General features: G+C 39.0%; 1 protein-coding gene across 1 annotated transcript; it reads right to left on the reverse strand.

Annotated features, from left to right (window-relative positions):
* Positions 1-183: 183 nt before the first annotated feature.
* Positions 184-8,563, reverse strand: LOC127427658 (plasmalemma vesicle-associated protein-like). Its single transcript, XM_051675370.1, has 5 exons — positions 6,366-8,563; positions 3,131-3,218; positions 2,346-3,034; positions 1,814-1,894; positions 184-755 (listed from the first exon to the last, which is right to left on the reverse strand). Exons 1-4 carry the CDS (start codon positions 6,747-6,749, stop codon positions 1,823-1,825), a joined length of 1,233 nt encoding a protein of 410 aa, XP_051531330.1. The 5' UTR covers positions 6,750-8,563; the 3' UTR covers positions 184-755; positions 1,814-1,822.
* Positions 8,564-21,621: the final 13,058 nt, after the last annotated feature.

Consider the following 21,621-nt stretch of genomic DNA (forward strand, 5'->3'; position numbering starts at 1 on the left):
TATAATCTTAATCTGTATCAGAAAACATTTATTTCCAGGTTAAAAAATTGTTCTTTTCTTTTAATATTGTCTCAGACTTTTGGACCCCACTATATAAAGTACCTATACATAAACATAATATGAAGTTGGAGTTTAGTATACATACTACTATAAAAAAAATAACTTGATTTTTTTTTAAATATTAGGTTTATTTATTCAGAATACTCAGATCAACATATGAACATGGATTTGGAAGAAAGTTTGAAAGTTATTAGGAAGAAAACTGTTAAAAAGACATTAAACCGGCAAATGGTTTAAACAAATAATCACTGAAACAGTTCTTAATATGCAAAGAGTATTATATACAGTACATCACAGCACAAGTGGAGGTTTCCTCTTTTGGGAGTTGTTGACAGAATCAGACTCTCAACTTTTCGTGTTAAATGAGGATCTTGTGCTTGTAGGAAAAGCAGTCTTTTATTTAACATTGTTTCAGGAAGCTCCTATTTTTTTATGTCTGCACTATAACAGATAAATTAGACTACAAAAGTTAGACTAAAAAAACTTTGTCAAGTTCACAACCTTTGACATTTAAATATAACTATACATCAAACTAAACATTTCAGTGCATTATACATTTACAGTAATCCACAGTGACGGCATTATTTAGAGATCACAGGCTCAAAATCAGGAAACTCCCACACGTAAAACCCTTAGACACTCCGAACTCGGAGTCCGGCCTTGAGATTCAGATCATTCCCTTCTCCTTACCCAACCTACGGAAAAGAGGAAAACAACTTTTATTTAAACAATTCTGAATGACTCCGTTTGAGAGCAAGTTTTTTTTAATAAATTGTAATAATTATTAACATAATATATTATTAATTATACATTAATATAATTACTTGTATATTGCATAACATATGAAGTGATAGCACTTTATAAAGCATTTAATAAAGTATTGTGAGTTTTGTTTCTGACTTTAAAAATGATCAGCCACATGTCCCTTTGACTGAAATTGCAGGTTGTTATTAACGTGAAGTCAAGTGTCCTGGGCAAGTTTTTTAAAGGTCACTGCGAGGATAGGGCACAAGTGCCGATGCAAATGAAAGTGAGCAGCAGAATGCCTTGATGAAGGACCCTTCCTCAAAGCTATTAGTGAAGTACGCATACTGTACATTGGTTACTTTAAGGAAGTAATTTTGCCATTTATGATCGTGTGATCCAGGATGATGCTTGTGATTTGTGATTTATTTTGAGGTCATATAAAATAATACATTTAATTGCTTTTAATTTAAAGATAAAACATTAATGAAATATCAATTTATTAAATGTGAATTAAATATTAGTTTAATAATTTAATTGCTCTCGTCCACTCAAGGACTATCAGCAAGAAAATATACCACGAATGGAGAGACAGAACGCACGTTGAAATAAATTTGAATTAATGACAAACGGGCAAAATTCAAGGCAGAACTCTTTTTTCTACAAGTGTTTTGCCCTCCAGAATGGGTAGGGCCAGGGTCAGAAATTAAGGGGCAAAAAAAATCCCCTGAAATTCAAAATGTGGGGGGCAAAAAATGCCCCCATAATTGTTTGTTTTTTTTATTTACTGTATAACATCTGTTCTTAGTTCTTAATATTCTATAAACCTAGTAAAACGCTTTTTTTTTTTTTTTTTTATTATTATTTACAAATTTTACGTTAAATTAATTGTATGGGTTGGTGGAAATATATTCTCAATGTAATTATACAGATTTCTGACACTGGGTAGGGGCTAGTGATGCTTACTTTCAAATGAAATTCGCCCCCCGAACAGTTGAAGATCACTTACCTCTTGTAGTTAGCGGCTCCGAGCAGGTGCAGGAGGCTGCAAGCCCGCTGGACCAAGGGGTTTAAGACCAGCAGGTTTGGGCTGCAAAAAGCAGAAACATTCAACTGTGTAAATTACAGTCCACACTACAACATCTGAACATGCAGTCATGCCAAAAGAAAGGTCACAATGGAGAAATTTCAGCAACTTATTTTCATATTTTGAGATGTTTTTGGCACAAAAACCTTCACTGTTATCCATGGCAATATAGTTCCTGATTCTTTAAAGCTAATGTGTAATATTTTAAATGGTAAAATTCTTTCTCGTATTCCAGCTTAATATGCAGAGACAACTAGAAGCCATTTGTAGGTCTATTTCCCTGAAAAATGTAAACACTGTCTCTGAGATGTTATCACAACATGTCCCTGTTTGTTTTATGACATAAACATGATTCTTTGGGAATCATGTTTGACAACAGTCATAATTTTTGCAATTCCGTTTCTTGATGCAAGTGGCTCAGAAATGACTAATTTCCACTTTAAAGTGATTTTACCTGTTGTACACAGGTCTTTTGCATAGATATAAGGGTGGTATCCTTTATGGTAAGCTGGGTGTCAAGTACACTTTTGGCTTCCCTCAGTCTGGTTTGCTCCATTAGAAGCTGCTCCAGTTGTCTGTCGTACGTCTGTTTGGCATCCTGCAACTGTTTGCTGCTGTCTGCAGCCTCTTCCTTTCGACCTGTTTTGCACTTGTTCAACTCTGAAGTCAGATACTCATTCTGCACCTCCAATCGGCTGCTCCCCATCTGAATGGACGAGACCTTCTCTCCTACCTTGTCCAGGTAGCTCTGGAACTTGTCCTCTACCTCCTTAGAGAGGCTGGAGCAGTTTGAGCGTATCCTCTCCATCTGGTCGTGCTGTTTCTGGCAGGTGAGATGAAACGTGGCATAGTGGGGAAAGAAGTTTTCGATCTTGGTCAGGAAGGCACTCGTGACCGTCTGGATGCCTTGGAGGGATTGGGCAAAGTCTTCTTTGCATTTCTTAGTATAACCATCAAGCTGAGATTTTAAATCTATGTTGTCGTGCCTCAGTTTTAACACCATGCTATGGTGGTCGTTTTTGTCCTTGACTGTGTTGTTCAAGTCAGCTTTAAGGTACTGCACAGTCTGGCTGAAGTTCTTCTGAAGAATTTCATACAGAGCTTTCTGCTGGTCCAAAAGAGTCCGCAAAGTCTTTACTTCACCTGAGAAGAGAAATCATTGAGTCATATCTTTGGAAAGCTTACTTATTTCTGGTGTTTCAGTATGTTAATGTTTTATTGATCAGTTATAGCACTCACCACTTTGAGAGTTGCTTGGTGGACACTGGACTGGGGAATTACGGGTGGCTGAAAGCCTCAGTTTATTGAGTTCACTGTTGGATGTTGTCTGAGATTAAAATACCAATGATACATTAACTACAAAATTTATTCACACAAGATTTACTCGATAATATGTGAGAATGAAGTGTTGAATTGTCTTTTTAAACCCTCAAAAAGGCTTTTGGAAGTTAAAAAATGTTCATCAAGAAGATATCCGGGTCATATTTCACTTAAAAAAAAAAAAAATATATATATATATATATATATATATATATATATATATATATATATACATACATACATACACACACACACACACACACACACACACACACACACACCGATCAGCCACAACATTAAAACCACCTGCCTAATATTGTGGATGTCCCCTCGTGCTGCCAAAACAGTGCCAACCTATATCTCAGAATAGCATTCTGGGATGCTATTCTTCTCACCACAATTGTACAAAGCGGTTATCTGAGTTACCGTAGACTTTGTCAGTTCAAACCAGTCTGGCCATTCTCTGTTGACCTCTCTCATCAACAAGGCATTTCCGTCCACAGAACTGCCGCGCACTGGATGTTTTTGTTTTTGGCACCATTCTGAGTAAATTCTAGAGAATGTTGTGCGGGAAAATCCCAGGAGATCAGCAGTTACAGAAATACTCAAACCAGCCCATCTGGCACCAGCAATCATCCATGCGATTATCCAATCAGCCAATCGTGTGGCAGCAGTGCGGTGCGTAAAATCATGCAGATACAGGTCAGAAGCTTCAGTTAATATTCACATAAACCATCAGAATGGGGAAAAAATGTTATCTCAGTGATTTGGAGCGTGGCATGATTGTTGGTGCCAGATGGGCTGGTTTGAGTATTTTTGTAACTGCTGATCTTATAGTATTACTATAATTTTAGTTGTTTTATTATAATGCATTACAGTAATATAAAGAGGTTATTTAAAAAAAAGTATTTATAGTATTTGTTGTACTGCCTTTAATTTATTCTCATTTTTGTAAAAAAAATTATATATATATATATATATATATATATATATATATATATATATATATATATATATATATACAGGTGCATCTCAATAAATTAGAATGTCGTGGAAAAGTTCATTTATTTCAGTAATTCAACTCAAATTGTGAAACTCGTGTATTAAATAAATTCAGTGCACACAGACTGAAGTAGTTTAAGTCTTTGGTTCTTTTAATTGTGATGATTTTGGCTCACATTTAACAAAAACCCACCAATTCACTATCTCAACAAATTAGAATACATCATAAGACCAATAAAAAAAACATTTTTAGTGAATTGTTGGCCTTCTGGAAAGTATGTTCATTTACTGTATATGTACTCAATACTTGGTAGGGGCTCCTTTTGCTTTAATTACTGCCTCAATTTGGCGTGGCATGGAGGTGATCAGTTTGTGGCACTGCTGAGGTGGTATGGAAGCCCAGGTTTCTTTGACAGTGGCCTTCAGCTCATCTGCATTTTTTGGTCTCTTGTTTCTCATTTTCCTCTTGACAATACCCCATAGATTCTCTATGGGGTTCAGGTCTGGTGAGTTTGCTGGCCAGTCAAGCACACCAACACCATGGTCATTTAACCAACTTTTGGTGCTTTTGGCAGTGTGGGCAGGTGCCAAATCCTGCTGGAAAATGAAATCAGCATCTTTAAAAAGCTGGTCAGCAGAAGGAAGCATGAAGTGCTCCAAAATTTCTTGGTAAACGGGTGCAGTGACTTTGGTTTTCAAAGAACACAATGGACCAACACCAGCAGATGACATTGCACCCCAAATCATCACAGACTGTGGAAACTTAACACTGGACTTCAAGCAACTTGGGCTATGAGCTTCTCCACCCTTCCTCCAGACTCTAGGACCTTGGTTTCCAAATTAAATACAAAACTTGCTCTCATCTGAAAAGAAGACTTTGGAACACTGGGCAACAGTCCAGTTCTTCTTCTCCTTAGCCCAGGTAAGACGCCTCTGACATTGTCTGTGGTTCAGGAGTGGCTTAACAAGAGGAATACGACAACTGTAGCCAAATTCCTTGACACGTCTGTGTGTGGTGGCTCTTGATGCCTTGACCCCAGCCTCAGTTCCTTGTGAAGTTCACCCAAATTCTTGAATCGATTTTGCTTGACAATCATAAGGCTGCGGTTCTCTCGGTTGGTTGTGCATCTTTTTCTTCCACACGTTTTCCTTCCACTCAACTTTCTGTTAACATGCTTGGATACAGCACTCTGTGAACAGCCAGCTTCTTTGGCAATGAATGTTTGTGGCTTACCCTCCTTGTGAAGGGTGTCAATGATTGTCTTCTGGACAACTGTCAGATCAGCAGTCTTCCCCATGATTGTGTAGCCTAGTGAACCAAACTGAGAGACCATTTTGAAGGCTCAGGAAACCTTTGCAGGTGTTTTGAGTTGATTAGCTGATTGGCATGTCACCATATTCTAATTTTTTGAGATAGTGAATTGGTGGGTTTTTGTTAAATGTGAGCCAAAATCATCACAATTAAAAGAACCAAAGACTTAAACTACTTCAGTCTGTGTGCATTGAATTTATTTAATACACGAGTTTTACAATTTGAGTTGAATTACTGAAATAAATGAACTTTTCCACGACATTCTAATTTATTGAGATGCACCTGTGTATATATATATATATATATATATATATATACACACACTACAGATCAAAAGTTTTGAAACACTTATTCTTTATTATAATTTTTTTTCTTCACATTTTAGAATAATAGTAAAGTCATCAAAACTATGGAATAACATAAATGAAACTATGGGAATTATGTTGTGACTAAACAAAATCCAAAATAAATCAAAACTGTGTTATATTTTAGCATCTTCAAAGTAGTCACCCTTCGCCTAGAATTTGCAGACATGTACTCTTGACATTTTCTCAACCAACTTCTTGAGGTATCGCCCTGGGATGCTTTTTAAACAGTATTGAAGGAGTTCCCATCTACTCTCTGGATGCATTACAGTAATGGCAGTTTCAGAGGAAAATGTCTTAATTGTCTTAAAATGTCACAAAAATGCAAATAAACATAGAGGTTCTAAAAACAGAATTCATTTTTTTATGCACAAAATTTCTTAATTGTTTTCTTTGGATTTTTTTTTTTTTAAGGTGAAAAATGACCTGAACGTGTTTTTCCCAAGGTTAACACACATACAAATAAAGGACTTACAAGGCTGTTAAGCAAGTTTTTGTTCTTCATGGTCGTTGTGTTCAAGTCAGTTTTCAGCTTTGTAATTTCTTTGTCGGCTGCATCTTTCTCTCCAGTTTTCGCTTTGAGGGCACTGACGAGGTCAGCTTTCTCTTTTCGGAGTTTGTTGTTGTCTGTGGACAGTTTGTTAAAGGCCACTTCAAGTTCTTCCACCCTCTTCTCCTCTGCGGTCTTCTCCGGCTGGCCGTAGACGAGGAAAAGCACCAGACTGGTAATGATGAGCGACTGGATCAGAGAAGAGAAGAAGAACACTATTCTCATGTAGTAGCCACAGCTTTTCCCCTTCGCCTTGTGGATTTGTTTAGCCTCCAGACCAAATGTTGCCCGAGAGTAGCTGTTGTACATTTCTGCAGTCCAGTGTTCAACGTTTAGTTGCGAGAAAGTGATGGACTCAGTAGAGGCCCTGACAAGCACTGTGTGAAGACTACGAGTCTAAAAGTTTATGTAAAAACAATGGTCACAAGGTTATGAAAATATTCTGCAGTGCTGTCTCACTTGTGTGGCCAGTAACATGTAAACAATTGTACCAGAGCATGGGGCAGTAGCTGTGTTTATAAATGTAGAGACACACTTCCCGTGCTGTGACTCTTTCCGGGCCCTCCCCAAGACACAACTCCAGAGGTTATCGTTACACCAGACCCTGACAATGTAAACCACAACCCCAGCTATTGAATGATTGACATTGACAACAGTCACAGCTGTCAATGCTGTGAGAGCACATTTGAATTATTTTATCTTTATCAATCATCATAGGATGTTTAACAATCTTTAGATTGAGGTTTATGTGTTCATGTAGCTGTCAAAGCCAAGGGCTTGATTCCCAGGCCATGCATTTCTAAAATATATACCCCAAATGCACTGTTTTAGTAATTTCATTTGATCTTTTCATAGCACTGCAGAGTATTTTCATAATCTTGTGACCATCATGGGTTTGATTGAGGTTTATGTGTTCATGTTGCTCTCAAGGTCATGGGTTCGATTCTAATCCTATCAGGCACTGATAAAATGTTTACCCCAAATGCACGGTTTTAATCATTTTGTTTGATATTTATAAGGAATCTCATAAAATGTCAATACATTGATTATTGATCGGCATGTTATCTTCTCATATGTTTTTGAGGCATCAATATATTAACATTAGCCAACGTTTAAATTAGAAGCCTAATTTTTTCACTTTCCCATTTACAGTTAGTTGGCCTTCCGTTTAATGTAGTCTGGTAATAATAGCTTTGGGAGACCACAAGGGGATGATATAACATTTACTGTACTTAATACTAAGTTATCGTCACTTTTGTCACCCCTACATTTGTGCAACTGGTGGTTGATGTTCATTGTGGATAATGTTATGGTGGCTAAACAAATTTATTGGTAGTCATTTCGGATTCTGTGTTGATGGAGCTGGCCAATATCCCATATGAATAGATACCATGGCAAATAGCAGGTGTGTGCAGCAAAAGGCAACAAACAAAGCAACAAGGCAGGTTGTAGGTACAACCTTGCGAAAGCTTTGAACCCTAGGAAAAGACTATCAGTTGATTTGTCACAGGACAAGAAGCTAACAAATTGTGTAGCTAAGTTTATAGTCTACGATATGCAGCTGCTTAATGTGGTGGAGTGTCACTTATTCCAAAACATGTTAGAGGACATCATGAGCCCGCCGCTCCCACTTTACTAATGCTGAGTATAGAAATGTGTATTAAGAGACAAAAATTTTTGTGCATGGAGTAGCTCTATTTACATCTGGAAAAAAAAAGGAGATATAGACTGATAATCATCTGGAAAGTTTTCTGATTATCGATGTGTAATTGATCCCAAGCCTAATATTTATCAATCATTAAATGGGATGATTGTGAACAATTTTTAGATTGAGGTTTATGTGTTCATGTATCTGTTAAGGTAATGGGTTTGATTAGCAGAGAAAGCATGCACCGATCAATTATGGTTTATGTGTTCATCTTGCTGTCAAGGTCATGGGTTTGATTCCCATCTCATCCTTTCAGGCACTGATAAAATGTATACCGCAAATGTTTTACATGTTTTATTTTATCTTTATCAATCATCATGGAATGATTGTGAACAATCTCTTGAATTGAGGTTTATATGTTTCTCTAGCTCACCTGGTAGAGCATGGCACTAGGTCACGTCAAGGGTTTGATTCCCAGGGAATGCATGAACCAATAAAATGCATACCTTGAATGCATCTTTTATGGTGTCTGCCAAATGCAGAAATGTAAATATGTTTAGATGTTCTTGTTATCTCTGTTTTAAATGTAAATGAACATAATTTTCTATTCATTTTAGAATCACACATTTTATCCAATCATTAAGTACACCACTAAAGCCAGGAAAACAACAGTCCTGTAAACAACAAAAGCAGACACTTCCTAGATCAGATCAGGTACACACGATGAAATGAACCCAGCTGAAAGTGTTTCCTGTAGAGCTACAGAGACTATCGGTGGAATCGGAGGCACAACAATAGTGACTCGGCATCCTCCTCGCAGGAATGAATAACAAACACTCCTCCCAGAAGTCCAGGCGGCAGCAGGACGTTTGATCCCGGGCGCGTGATGACGCTCGCAGCTGACAGTCGTGTTTGGGAGAGTGTGAAGAGGGAACATAAAGAAAGTCAAGGGTTTTCCTGCAGGCCATTGTCTCCTTGCCAATCCATCCTTAGCGGAAAGTCTATTTTATGGGGGTTATTTGAAAAAGACTAAAAGTTCTCACAAAATCCCTTTATATGTTACAGATGAGCTTTAAGACAAAAACAGGAAAATTAATTTGCCGAAGACAGACAAGAACTAAAGAGCCATGAAAATGAAGACAGAGGAACTGTGGTTATTGGACATCAGAGATCAGAGCGATATCAACATTAGTTCATTACTGTAAGCACATATTGGAATGCTACGAAAGATAGGAGTTTAAAGGCTCACTCTTATCTCTCTTAAACCAATACAAGCTGTCCGCCCACTTGACCACTTTGCTGTCACTTTCAGTGTTTGCAGCTTGTAATATTCAGTGATGGGAGGGAAAGGAGGACACGGAAACTTGGGCTTTAACTCAAAGGTATAACTTTTAATAAATAAACTCAAAATCGCTTTTCAGCATCACACTCATCAGATCATACATTTAACACAGTCTTTCCTCTCAGGTAGCTCTCTCTCCCTCGTCTCTGGTGTGGTCCCTTTTTATTGCTCTCCCCAGTGCTTACTGCAATCAGACACAGGTGTTAGACATTATAGCGCTCAGGTGTGTACACCCTTACCACTTTCTCACTCTCCGGACGAGCACTTGACCATGCCCCTGCCGCCACAGCTCTTAATACTTCCATTGTGGAGTTTGTAGTAGAGCCCACAGACACTGCACAACGGGTCACCATTCTCGTTGCGCTGCCACAGAGTGGTCGTGGTTGCCTGGCTCGCCTTGCAACAGACTGTATAAAGACAAGAAAGACAAAATATTAATGCTGTGTTCCCAGTTAAAACATCCATGATGTTTCTAGTGGTATTTCAAACATGGTTGAAATGGTTTAGTTGAACGTTTTTTTTTTGTTTTGTTTTTTTTTATCTCCCCATGCACATAAAATTCTGTTATCATTTACTCACCATCATGTCGTTGCAACTCTTTCATTTGTGTAACACAGTAGGAGATATTTTGCTGAATGTTCACAGCTCTTTTCAGTGCAAAAGAAGTGGATGGGGACTCCATTGAGTTCCAAAAATGTCAAAATAGTGCCATTAAAAAGTGTAAATGAAGGTGCTCAACCAACTAAAGAGGAGGTGCAATCAAAAATCAAAATGCCATACTTTGAGGTGCAATACACATTGTATATACAAAATAGAGCCTCAACTTTATTCGATTAAAAAATACATGATGCTTCATCAGGCCATTAAAAGTAATCTATACAGCTTGTGCGCTATATTCCAAGTCTTCTAAAGCCATACAATAGTTTTGTGCGAGGAAAAGACTGAAATTTAAAGGAATATTTCACCCAAAATTGAAAATGATCTAATAATTTTTCACCTTTATGTCATCCCAGATGTGTATGACTTTCTTTCTTCTACAGCACACACATTAAGGATGGATTATTTTAATGCTGTCTTTTGTGATTTTTGGAGCTTCAAAATTTTGCCACCCATTCACTTGCATTGTATGGACCAAAAGAGCTGAGAAATTCTTATAAAAATCTTCATTTGTGGTCTGCTGAAGAAAGAAAGTCACACACGTCTGTGATGGCATAAGGGTGAGTAAATGAGAAAATTTTCATTTTTGGGTGAACTGTTCCTTTAAGTACTTATTCACTGTCAAACTTACCCTATGCCAGTAGCTCTCTGTTCATCACAGAGCTATTGAATGGATTCATATGAAGGGGAATATCGCAATATCGTCACATGGACTGCTTTTATGGTGCTCTTTCGTCATTTTTGGAGCTCTGCAGCCCCTGATATTCATTCACTTTCATTGTATGGAAAAGAGCAACCAGGCCATTCTGCTAAAGAAAGTCATATGAGTTGGGAATAAATGATGACTGAATTACCCCCCCCCCCCCCCCGCCCCACACACACCTTAACTTTTTCTCTTGACCATATGGCACTAAATCTCATCTCAACACCTTCAATGAATGGCTGTGCTCCTCTTAATCTTGATATTTCATATGGGGGGTGGGCATCTTGCCCCAGTAGTGGAGTAAGATGGCCCCTTTTCATCATTTTAAATTTTGTCCTATGACAACAAAATTAGCAAATGTTTCTATTTATTTTCCTGGATAATATGTTGGATGATGCATCATCATCCTGTACATGCTATTTGATGATTCATCATCATCCTGTACATGCTAAAAGTTTATCTATATATGTTACAGTTTTACCATCTTACCCTACTAATTATGGTTACATTTGTTGGCAAAGTCTATCCACAATATTCTTGAGTCCCATGATGCTTTGCGGGCGATGTGGGTGGAACTTCCGGTTAAGTGTAAAAATCATTATGTTATTTACTAACGCAGCATTAAAAATGAAAGAAACTTGAGAACAACTGATCACAGAATTATAGCGAGGTGATATTGTTCTTCCCTACCTATCTGTTAATGATTATGGGTTTGAAGGTAATCGCCAAATATAGCAAATAGAAGCATTTTAGTTATTTTATTGAGTCTTTATCCATCAATGGAAGAACCTGAGCAGACTAACCTGAAAAGCTGTGTAGCCTATTAGCGCCTTTACAGCTGTAAAGTTGGAAATGTTTTGAGAACTGTAGACAGTGGTGGAATGAGTACTGATTTTTACTTAAGTAAAAGTACTGCTACTGAAGAAATAATTCACTTGAGTACAAGTAGAATTACTGAGAAATATTATACCTCAAGTAAGAGTAAATATGTTGTTTACTAAAAAACTACTCAAGTAATTACAAGTTACTTTATGAAAATTATATTATATATAGTATATACAGTGCGCTTCCATTTTAAGAACACAAAGACATTTTTGTTCTTGAAAGAAACTGATGCTTCCTTTCACCAAGGATGCATTAAATTGATCAAAAATACTGCCAAAATCATTAATTGCAAATTATTATTATTATGGTTTGAAATAATTGTTTTAAGTGGTATTTATTCCATTTTTTTCTTTACCGATGATGGCAAATATATACTGTGTCACCTATTCCTTACAAAAGCATTCTAAAGTGCTAATTTGGTACTCAAGAAAATGTTCTTATTAGAACAATTGAAAATGTTTGCGCTACCATGCAGAAATCTCAATACTTTGGGGTTTTTTCACCATTTGCTGAGGTATTGAGTTCTTACAAGTTGCTTTACACTTGCATGTCAAATTTTGGTTTTAAAAATAGCCAAAAATAAACATTTCTCCTGAAATTCTATTTTCTCCTAAAGTCTATTTTTTATAGAGATGAAGGCTATTCCATGCATTACTGTTTTGAAAAAAGAATCTCTATACAGGATAGAAAGGGAAGTGGACGGCCCAGATGCACAACAAAAAGACAAGTAAATCAAAGTCTCTAGTTTGAGAAACAGACTCCTCACAGGTCTTAAACTAGCAGCTTCTAACCTCCAAAGACCTGCATTGCTGCAAGAGGATTCTTGGACAAACAAAAAATGTTAAATAATTTATTTAAATAGAAATAGCCATTTGGAACATTCTAAATCATCTCTAACTACATAATGTGCATTGTGACTGAAACACATTCCTATATCAGGTTTATTCTCATTCACGTATATCCAAGTATTTTGGCTATTAAGTTAACATACTGTACAAAACTAATAATGCAATATCATACAGGAAATGTATCCTCTATGATATTGCAGCAATTATCCAGATATGGAATGAGAAAATTAAGCAAACTTATCAACTCCTACATGTCACGATTGCAGAGAATGACAGGTTCAGGACCCAAGCGCAGAGTTGAAAAACAGAATTTATTAAAACAAAAAAACAAACACAAACTACCCCGTAGGCAAAAAAACAAAAAAGGTAATCCAGGCTGGGGCAGACTAACAGGAACACCAGGACCGACCGGGTCAAGTAGGGTTGAAACAGGACCGACATAGGAGAACAAACAAGACGAACTGGCACTGGACAGCACACACGAGGAGACTAAAATAGGGAGAGAAATCAAACAGGTTAACGGGGCAGGTGAGGCTAATAAACTAATAATGGGCAAACAAGGAGCCGGGGTATGACATCAGACAGAGATGCGATGATACAGAAATAAAACGGCCATGTGCTCTCGCAAGACAACAAAACATCCAAATGGCATGAGCACCCATCGCTAAGACAATATACTCTCATGCCAACTGACAGTTAAGAAGAGAGAATGTGTAGCAACGCCAAACAAAGCAATGCCATGCATTCTTACACTAAACGAAACCTGAGCGTACATCGAAAGGCAATCACCATGCAATGCACTTGACAGGCGACAAAAACAAGACAGGACACCTGTGCGAGAGTTCGGTCACACACTCACACCCGACACCTTAGACCGAAGTGACCGAACCTCAACACAACATGAAGACAGCTCGCGAGCATGACACGAGGTGCACCCGCGTTCGCGAGAGCCAGACAAACTATTGATGCGAGTGCATGCTGCCAAGGTGACATAAGCACGATGCACCCATGTCAATAACAGAGAGACTTGGAGCACGAGTGTCCGGATCCCGACACGCAATGAAACCGAACCAGACAGGATGCCTCCTGGCATCCCAAAACAGGAACAAACAATACACAAGATAGACAAAATGAGCATTAAAATAACAAAAAACACAACAGAAAGGGAGGGAAACCAGGGAGAGAATTTAAGGAAAGGGACGGGGTCCGGTGGCCTGGGAGGTGGCCGCTGGACAGGGGTCAAAGGACTGGGCAGCGACCGCTGTATAGGGGTCAGAGGACTAGGCAGCGACAGCTGGATAGGGGTCAAGATGGAGCGGCTCAAGGGGTGGAGCCGTGGCATGCGTGGGCGCTGGCTCGTTGACTGTTGCAGGCATGGGCACAGGCCGCGGCAGGGAGCGGCCTCCGTGGCCGTGGACACTGGCTGTGATAGGGGAATGGCTTCCATGGCCGGGAGTGCTGGCAGCATCAGGAGAACGGCCTCTGTGGCCGTGAGCACTGGCAGCTGCAACTGGGGAACGGCCTCTGTGGCCGTGAGAACTAGCAGAGACTGGGGAACGGCCTCTGTGGCCATGGGCACTGGCATTGACAGGGGAACAGCCTCCATGGCTGTGAGTGCAGGCAGTGACGGGAACGGCCTCCGTGGCCATAAGCACTGGAAGTGAAGGGGGAATGACCTCCGTGGTCGTGGGCACCAGCAGTGACATGAAAACAGCCTCCGTGGCTGTGAGCACAGGCAGTGACAGGGGAACAACCTCTGTGGTCATGGCACTGGAAATGACAGGGGAACAGCCTCCGTTGCTGTGAGTGCAGGCAGTGACATGAGAATGACCTCTGTGGTTGTGGGCACTGGCAGTAGCAGGGGAATGACCTACATGCTCATGGGCACTGGCAGAAGCAGGGGAACGACATCCATGGTCATGGGCACTGGCAGTGACAGGGAAACAGCCTCCATGGCTGTGAGCACAGGCAGTGACAGGGGAATGACCTCTGTGGTCGTGGGCACTGGCAGTAGCAGGGGAACGACATCCGTGGTCGTGGGTACTGGCAGTGACAGGGAAACAGCCTCCGTGGCTGTGAGCACAGGCAGTGACAGGAGAACAACCTCCGTGGTCATGGGCAATGGCAGTAGCAGGGGAACGGCCTCTGTGGCCGCTGGCAGCTGGCAGCGTCTGAGGAGTAGGTGTCCTTTTCTTCCTCCCCCTCTTTCGGGTGTTGAGAAGCACTGCTGCTTTAACAACCACCGCCTCCTGGCGGTCAGCTGCAGGTGAAGCTTGAGAAGCTGGCAGGGGCTGGGAGGTGGGAGCGTCGAAGTTGTGTTCCCACAGCCTGTGTAGGAACCTTTCTTCCATGATTTAAACGACATGATCTACTATCTCCCAGAAGGACCAAGCCTGCAGGTCTCCCCATATCTCCCAATACACTGGCTCCTCCAGTCCAGAAAGGAACTGATATGAGGGCGGCCTCACTATAATCCAAGTCCTGAGCCGCAACAAGGAGTGCCTCGGCATAAACATTAAAAGGCCGGTTGCCATGATGCCAACTCCTCGGATCATGGCCCAAGGCCAGGTAATGGGAGAACGGTTCTTGTCGGACTGGAGCGGGAGAAAAAAAAATCTCTGCTGGGTCCCTCTTGGCCAGTTCGTAATGCCACGATTGCAGAGAATGACAGACGCTTGGATCGCGGCCCAAGGCCCAGTAATGGGAGGCCGGTTACTGCCGGAGTGGAGGGGGGAAAGTCTCTGCTGGGTCCCTCTTGGCCAGTTTGTAATGTCACGATTGCAGAAAATGGCAGAGGCTCAGGACCCAAGTGCAGAGTTGAAAAACAGGGTATTTATTCAAACAAAAAACAAGCAAACACAAACCACACCGTAGGGGAAAAATGGTAATCCAGGCTGGGGCAGATGAATAGGAACACCAGGACCATGTAGGCATGAAACAGGACCAATAAACAGGACTGACATAGGAGAACAAACAAGACGAACTGGCACTGGACCGCACACACGAGGAGACTAAAATAGGGAGAGAAATCAGACAGGTTAACAGGGGACAGGTGAGGCTAATAAACTAATAATGGGCATACAAGGAGGTGGGGCATGATATCAGACAAAGAGACACACGATGATACAGAAACAAAACAAAGCCACATGCTCTCACAAGACAACAAAACACCCGAATGTCATGAGCGCACATCGCCAAGACAGTAAGGCAATATTCGCTCATTCCAACTGACAGACAAGACAAGAGAATGCATAGCAACGGCAAACAAAGCGATGTCACGAATTCTCACACTAAACGAAACCCGAGTGTACATCGCAAGGCAAACACTGCACTATGCACACAACCGGTGACAAAAACAAGACTCCGTTTAGGAACTCCGTGCCTAAACCAAGCATCTGACCGACTGACAGAACGCCTAACCGAACGTCTTGTGCTTTGAGCGTCTTACAGGGCAGGTGACCCATGTGACGTCAGTGTCTTGAAATTAGCTTGTTTTTAACTGGGTAAGGAGCCTAGCTGTTGTTTAAAGACTATAAATGGACAAAACAGGCATTAGATGTAGATATTTTATACCTAAAACAATACTCAACCATTTTTCCTGCATCCTGCTGTACTTCCCTCAATAAACATTCAGAGAAAGGTGTTGTAGGCTACTCTAAGTCATTTTGAGGGATGAACTGATAGCTACGAAAAAGCTACCACCTGTCTATCATGACTATCTCTGATAATTTTGAAAGAAACTTAGTCACATAACACATTCCATGACAAGGATCTAAAGTTCTGTTTTCATTTTTCAAAAGCAACGTGTGTTTGTGTCTGTGTGCTTGTGAGTTACTTAAAGAGAGCAAACATACTGTACATACATACATACCAAGTCTTATTTAATTATTATTTTTTTTATATTATTTTATTATTCATATATCATTTTTATATAATAATTTTTTACTCATTTTTCATATTGTTATTTGTCAAATTCCTTAATTTTATGTTGTGTGTGGGGGCCTGGCACCCCTGGAGTCGCGAGTTCAAATCTAGGACATGCTGAGTGACTCCAGCCAGGTCTCCTAAGCATCCAAATTGGCCCGGTTGCTAGGGAGGGTAGAGTCACGTGGGGTAACCTCCTCCTGGTCGCCATAATGTGTGGTTCTCGCTTCGGTGGGGCGTGTGGTGAATTGTGCGTGGATGCCGCAGAGAATAGTGCGAAGCCTCCACACGCGCTGTGTCTCCGCGGTAAAGCGCTCAACAAGCCACGTGATAAGATGTGTCTCACAGTCTCAGACATGGAGGCAACTGAGATTCATCCTCCGCCACCCGGATTGAGGCGAGTCACTACGCCACCATTAGAGTGCATTGTGAATTGGGTATTCCAAATTATGGAGAAAAGGGGAGAAAAAAAAAAAACATAATAATTTATGTTGTGTCCTATATTTTCTCACAAGTTAGAGATAAAGAGTTTCAATTTCAAGGTCTTCAATATCATGGGACGACGTTGTGAAGAAGTAATTGTCCATTGACTTTGCATGGTATAGTAACACTTGTTGAATTAGTGCTGGTCAGACAAAGTCAGCCTGAGCATTGAGAAAGACGCAATTAAGATTATTCAATAAACTCTGCTCATTTTTACCATCACATTGTCTCCTGCCTTCTTCTGTATTCCCCCCGCTGACTCTTGGGCTGGTAGTAGAGTAAGTTAACATAACAAGTTGTTGAAGTTGACTGGTTTTGGATATCAGACAGAACTCTGATATATGGATATCTTCTGATGGAGAGAGAGGTCTTGTGTACACTGGATCTAACATGGATTTTCACTGCCTCATGTTTTCATATCCTAAACATACCATTGAATACTGTACATGGCATCACATCTCTGTCTATATGCTATATACATTGGCGGTGGGTAAATTAATTGCAGGATAAGGGTACATAAATAAAATTAAGTAAAAAAAATAAATAGATAACATTTAAAATGCAAATCAAATTTTCCCTTCTGAATCCACACATTAATTAATTTCAAGATTTTCAAATTGCATGTTCTGCCTACTGTACAATGTTCACACTCCATACAAAACACTCCAAATTAATACATGTTTGATTATTGTTATTTGCACAGACATATTCATATTGATAATTATACATCTCAAACTGATGCCTATCATTCTTTATATATTCAGTTTCTTTATCCCTCTTCCCAGGAAATCAGATGATGTCATGTGCAGCTTTAAGAGAGCCTTTAGAGCCTTCTTTCACAGTTTCTTGGCCAGACAACCTTTCCTTCTCCTGGATCTCTTATGAGCTTCCGAAGTTTTGTCTGTAAAACATATTCATATATACCCCCATTTTCTGTTGAATATTTCTGTTTTCTTCCCAATTATAAACTTGTTTCTATCATTGTTTACATTTACAGTACTGTGCAAAAGTCTCAGGCACATTATATGGTTCACAAAAACATTTGGTCTTAAGATGGTTATTTTCTATCTTTTGCTTTAGTGCGTCAGTAGAAAATATCAATTTGATTTTAACATCTTTAGCTCATAGAATTGAATAGAAGAAGAACAATAAACCATACTATAAATTTGGGATTATATGAAGAGAATGAAGCAATCAAGGCAACCTAAATACATAGAAGAACAGTGTCAAGTTGTTCATTAATCTTGGAACAGCCTACTTGCCAACACTGTTGAAAAACTTTGTGCAAGTGTACCTAGGAGAATTTGTGTGGTTTTAAAGGCAAAGGATGGTCACACCAAATATTGATTTAGCTTTGTTATGTTTACTGCACTTTGTATGAAGTTAACTGATAAATAAAAGCTATTTAATATATTATTTTTGAAAACACCACACTTTACAGCATTTCCCAGAAATGCCTAAACTTTTACACAGTACTATATATTAAACTTTTCATAAACAGTTTAAAGCAGTTCAGAAACTTTTCAGGATTAATATCAAAGCTAATACATTGACACCATCTTCTGGACAATAAAGGCTCTACATTATATAATTGTACAATAATGTAATTCTTAACTACAGTATATCAAACTTATAAGGTAAAATGGTAATATCCCTGCTAACACACAATGTACCAGTTATGTAATTTATTCGTCCTTTTTGGTAATTACATGACTTATTAACAGGCAATGTAACTGCAACGTCACAGGCTCGTAATTTCATTACCATTATATGACCAATTCACAGCGCTGTATTTACGTCCTCCTAATGTTGCAAGCTTACCCAGAATGGCCCAGTTACGTAATATATTTGTATTATTTATGTAATTCCATTACTTACTGACAAAGTAACTGCAACGTCATGGGCCCATAATTTCATTACCATTAAATTACCAATTCACAACAACATCTTCACGTCCTCCTAATGTACCAAGCTTACTCAGAATGATCCAGTTACATAATGTATTCGTAATATTTGGGTAATTCTGTGACTTATTGGCAACGTAACTGCAACATCATAGGTATGTAATATAATTACCACTTCACCTTCCAATTCAAATTCCACTTTTTTACGTTCTCCAATGTGATCCAAAAAAAAATAAAAAATAAAAATTGCATTTCTATGACAGATTTGTATTGTAAAAATTTGATAATTGCTACTGTATCATTCAATGTTCAACAACCACATCAGATTAATTAAGTAAAATAATTACCCTCTAGTTGAAGTTCTGTTAATATTTTTGCATCTGTGATTTTTTGGCAGTTTTAATCACCTGAAATGTCCGCTAACATTATGCCAAATATTTATAACGGAAGTGTCCAGGATAATGCTATTTGTTTTTTTGTTTTTTATCCCCTTTTCTCCCCAATTTGGAATGCCCAATTCCCACTACTTAGTAGGTCCTCATGGTGGCACGGTTACTCACCTCAATCTGGGTGGTGGAGGACAAGTCTCCGTTGCCTCCACTTCTGACAGTCAATTCGCGCATCTTATCACGTGGCTCGTTGTGCATGACACCGCGGAGACTCCCAGCATGTGGAGGCTCATGCTACTCTCCGCGATCCACGCAAAACTTACCATGGCTCCCATTGAGAGCGAGAACCACTAATCGCGACCACAAGGAGGTTACACCATGTGACTCTACCCTCCCTAGCAACCGGGCCAATGTGGTTGCTTAGGAGACCTGGCTGCACACCCTGGGTTTGAACTCGCACTTCAGGGGTGGTAGTCAGCGTCAATACTTGCTGAGCTACCCAGGCCCCCCCATAATGCTATTTGTTAAAATAAATGTATATATAATATAAATGAATATATATATATATATATATATATATATATATATATATATATATATATATATATATATATTTGCTATCCAATTAATTTGACGTTTTTACTATAATTTAATATAATTATTTATTGGAAAAAATATGTAGGTCTGAAGATTATATTGTAATGAAGTCATTAACCATTTTTATATATCCTTAAAATAGCTTTAAATTAACAAAAGTATTAAGGCATTAGGTGTTAAGCTGCTCTAAGTAGAGTTTAAAATGAGCACAGAAGTCATTTAGCCTTGTAATTTCATTGAAATCCTGTGGTTATATGTCTTCATTTCTTTTATTGTTGCATTTTTTTCTCTGTTCTCTGTCAAAATAAATTAAGTACATTAATTTTGAGTCTGTGTTTGTGCACGCACAACTGTTTAAATAGCTTTTAAATTTATGTTGGGCAAATGAGGACATAAATTAGATTAGACTACTGCATGTCCGCCCATAGAATAATCATTAAAAGCAAAAATTACCAACTGGTAACCAACAAACAACTATTGTTGTTGCTACAACATCATCATGACGGACTGGCACCATTCCAAAGTTGCATTGTGGCAAGGAATCCAGGAATTTCACTTTTCTGGTTGTCACAATGTAATCAGTTACGTTGCCACGACAAGAGTTTGGTCATCAAATTACGGTGCAGTTACGTAATGGACACGTAATTTGGCTAGCTGGGATGCAGGGGCACCTGCTGGATTTAATCTGAGGGTATGCACAGAAATCTGCCTAATAAATCTTATATTTAGTGGGGTCTGGGGGCATGTTCCCCAGGGATTTTTTTTTTTTTTTTTTTTGGCAAAAAAAAACAACAAAGCATTCAATTCTGGTGACTTTGAGATAAGCATTTGTTTTATTTTCTTGAGTATGAGTAGCATTCATGTAACTATTGGCTAAAGCATTTTTTTCCAGTAACCATTCAGACGGATGCGTTTTTGTGCTAAAAAAGCAAAACTTTTCAACTGGACAGCATCTAAAAATGTAGCCATGAGAGATGCTAAAAACACAGTGAAATGTGACGCAGTTTTCAAAAGACATCTATCGAATGTTTATATGGAAAAAAATTGAAAAACAGCACGAGCGGATGCAAAAACACGTTCAGTCTGAACAGCCCCTTGTTCACATGACACAGCACTAGCTGAAGTTTCTCAAAGTTATCTCTCAAAAAGACAGCCTTTTGTTTCAGTTGATTGTAGATAGGTTTCCACTGTATCCAGCGCTGTTTGTTCTCTGTATTCGTAAATATCCCGATACTGTTTTACTGTGTGAGAAATATGTGTGTGTGTGTGTGTGAGAGAGAGAGAGAGATAATAAAGCACTTGCTTCAATCATGAGGATAGCTCATATCTGTTTGTATATATAGTTTTATTTAATACATTTCTGTGACATGCATTAACTTACGTCCAGATAAGGCTTGCCAGCTATGTTTCTGATTTCTTCAGGACAGTCAATATATTTATAATAATATAAGTCAAAGAAACTCAGCAATAAAAGAAACGTCCCTTCTTCAGGACACTGTATTTTAAAGATAACTTTGTAAAAATCCAAATAACTTTACAGATCTTTATTGTGAAGGGTTTAAACAATGTTTTACATGCTTGTTCAATGAACCATAAACAATTGATGAACATACACCTGTGGAACGGTCATTAAGACACTAACAGCTTACAGACAGTAGGCAATTAAGATCACAGTTATAAAAACTTAGGACACTAAAGAGACCTTTATACTGACTCTGAAAAACACCAAAAGAAAGATGCCCAGTGTCCCTGCTCATCTGCTTGAACGTGCCTTAGGCATGCTGCATGGAGGCATGAGGAC

Source organism: Myxocyprinus asiaticus, chromosome 37 (assembly GCF_019703515.2).
Source record: "Myxocyprinus asiaticus isolate MX2 ecotype Aquarium Trade chromosome 37, UBuf_Myxa_2, whole genome shotgun sequence".
NCBI classification, from domain to species: Eukaryota; Metazoa; Chordata; class Actinopteri; order Cypriniformes; family Catostomidae; genus Myxocyprinus; species Myxocyprinus asiaticus.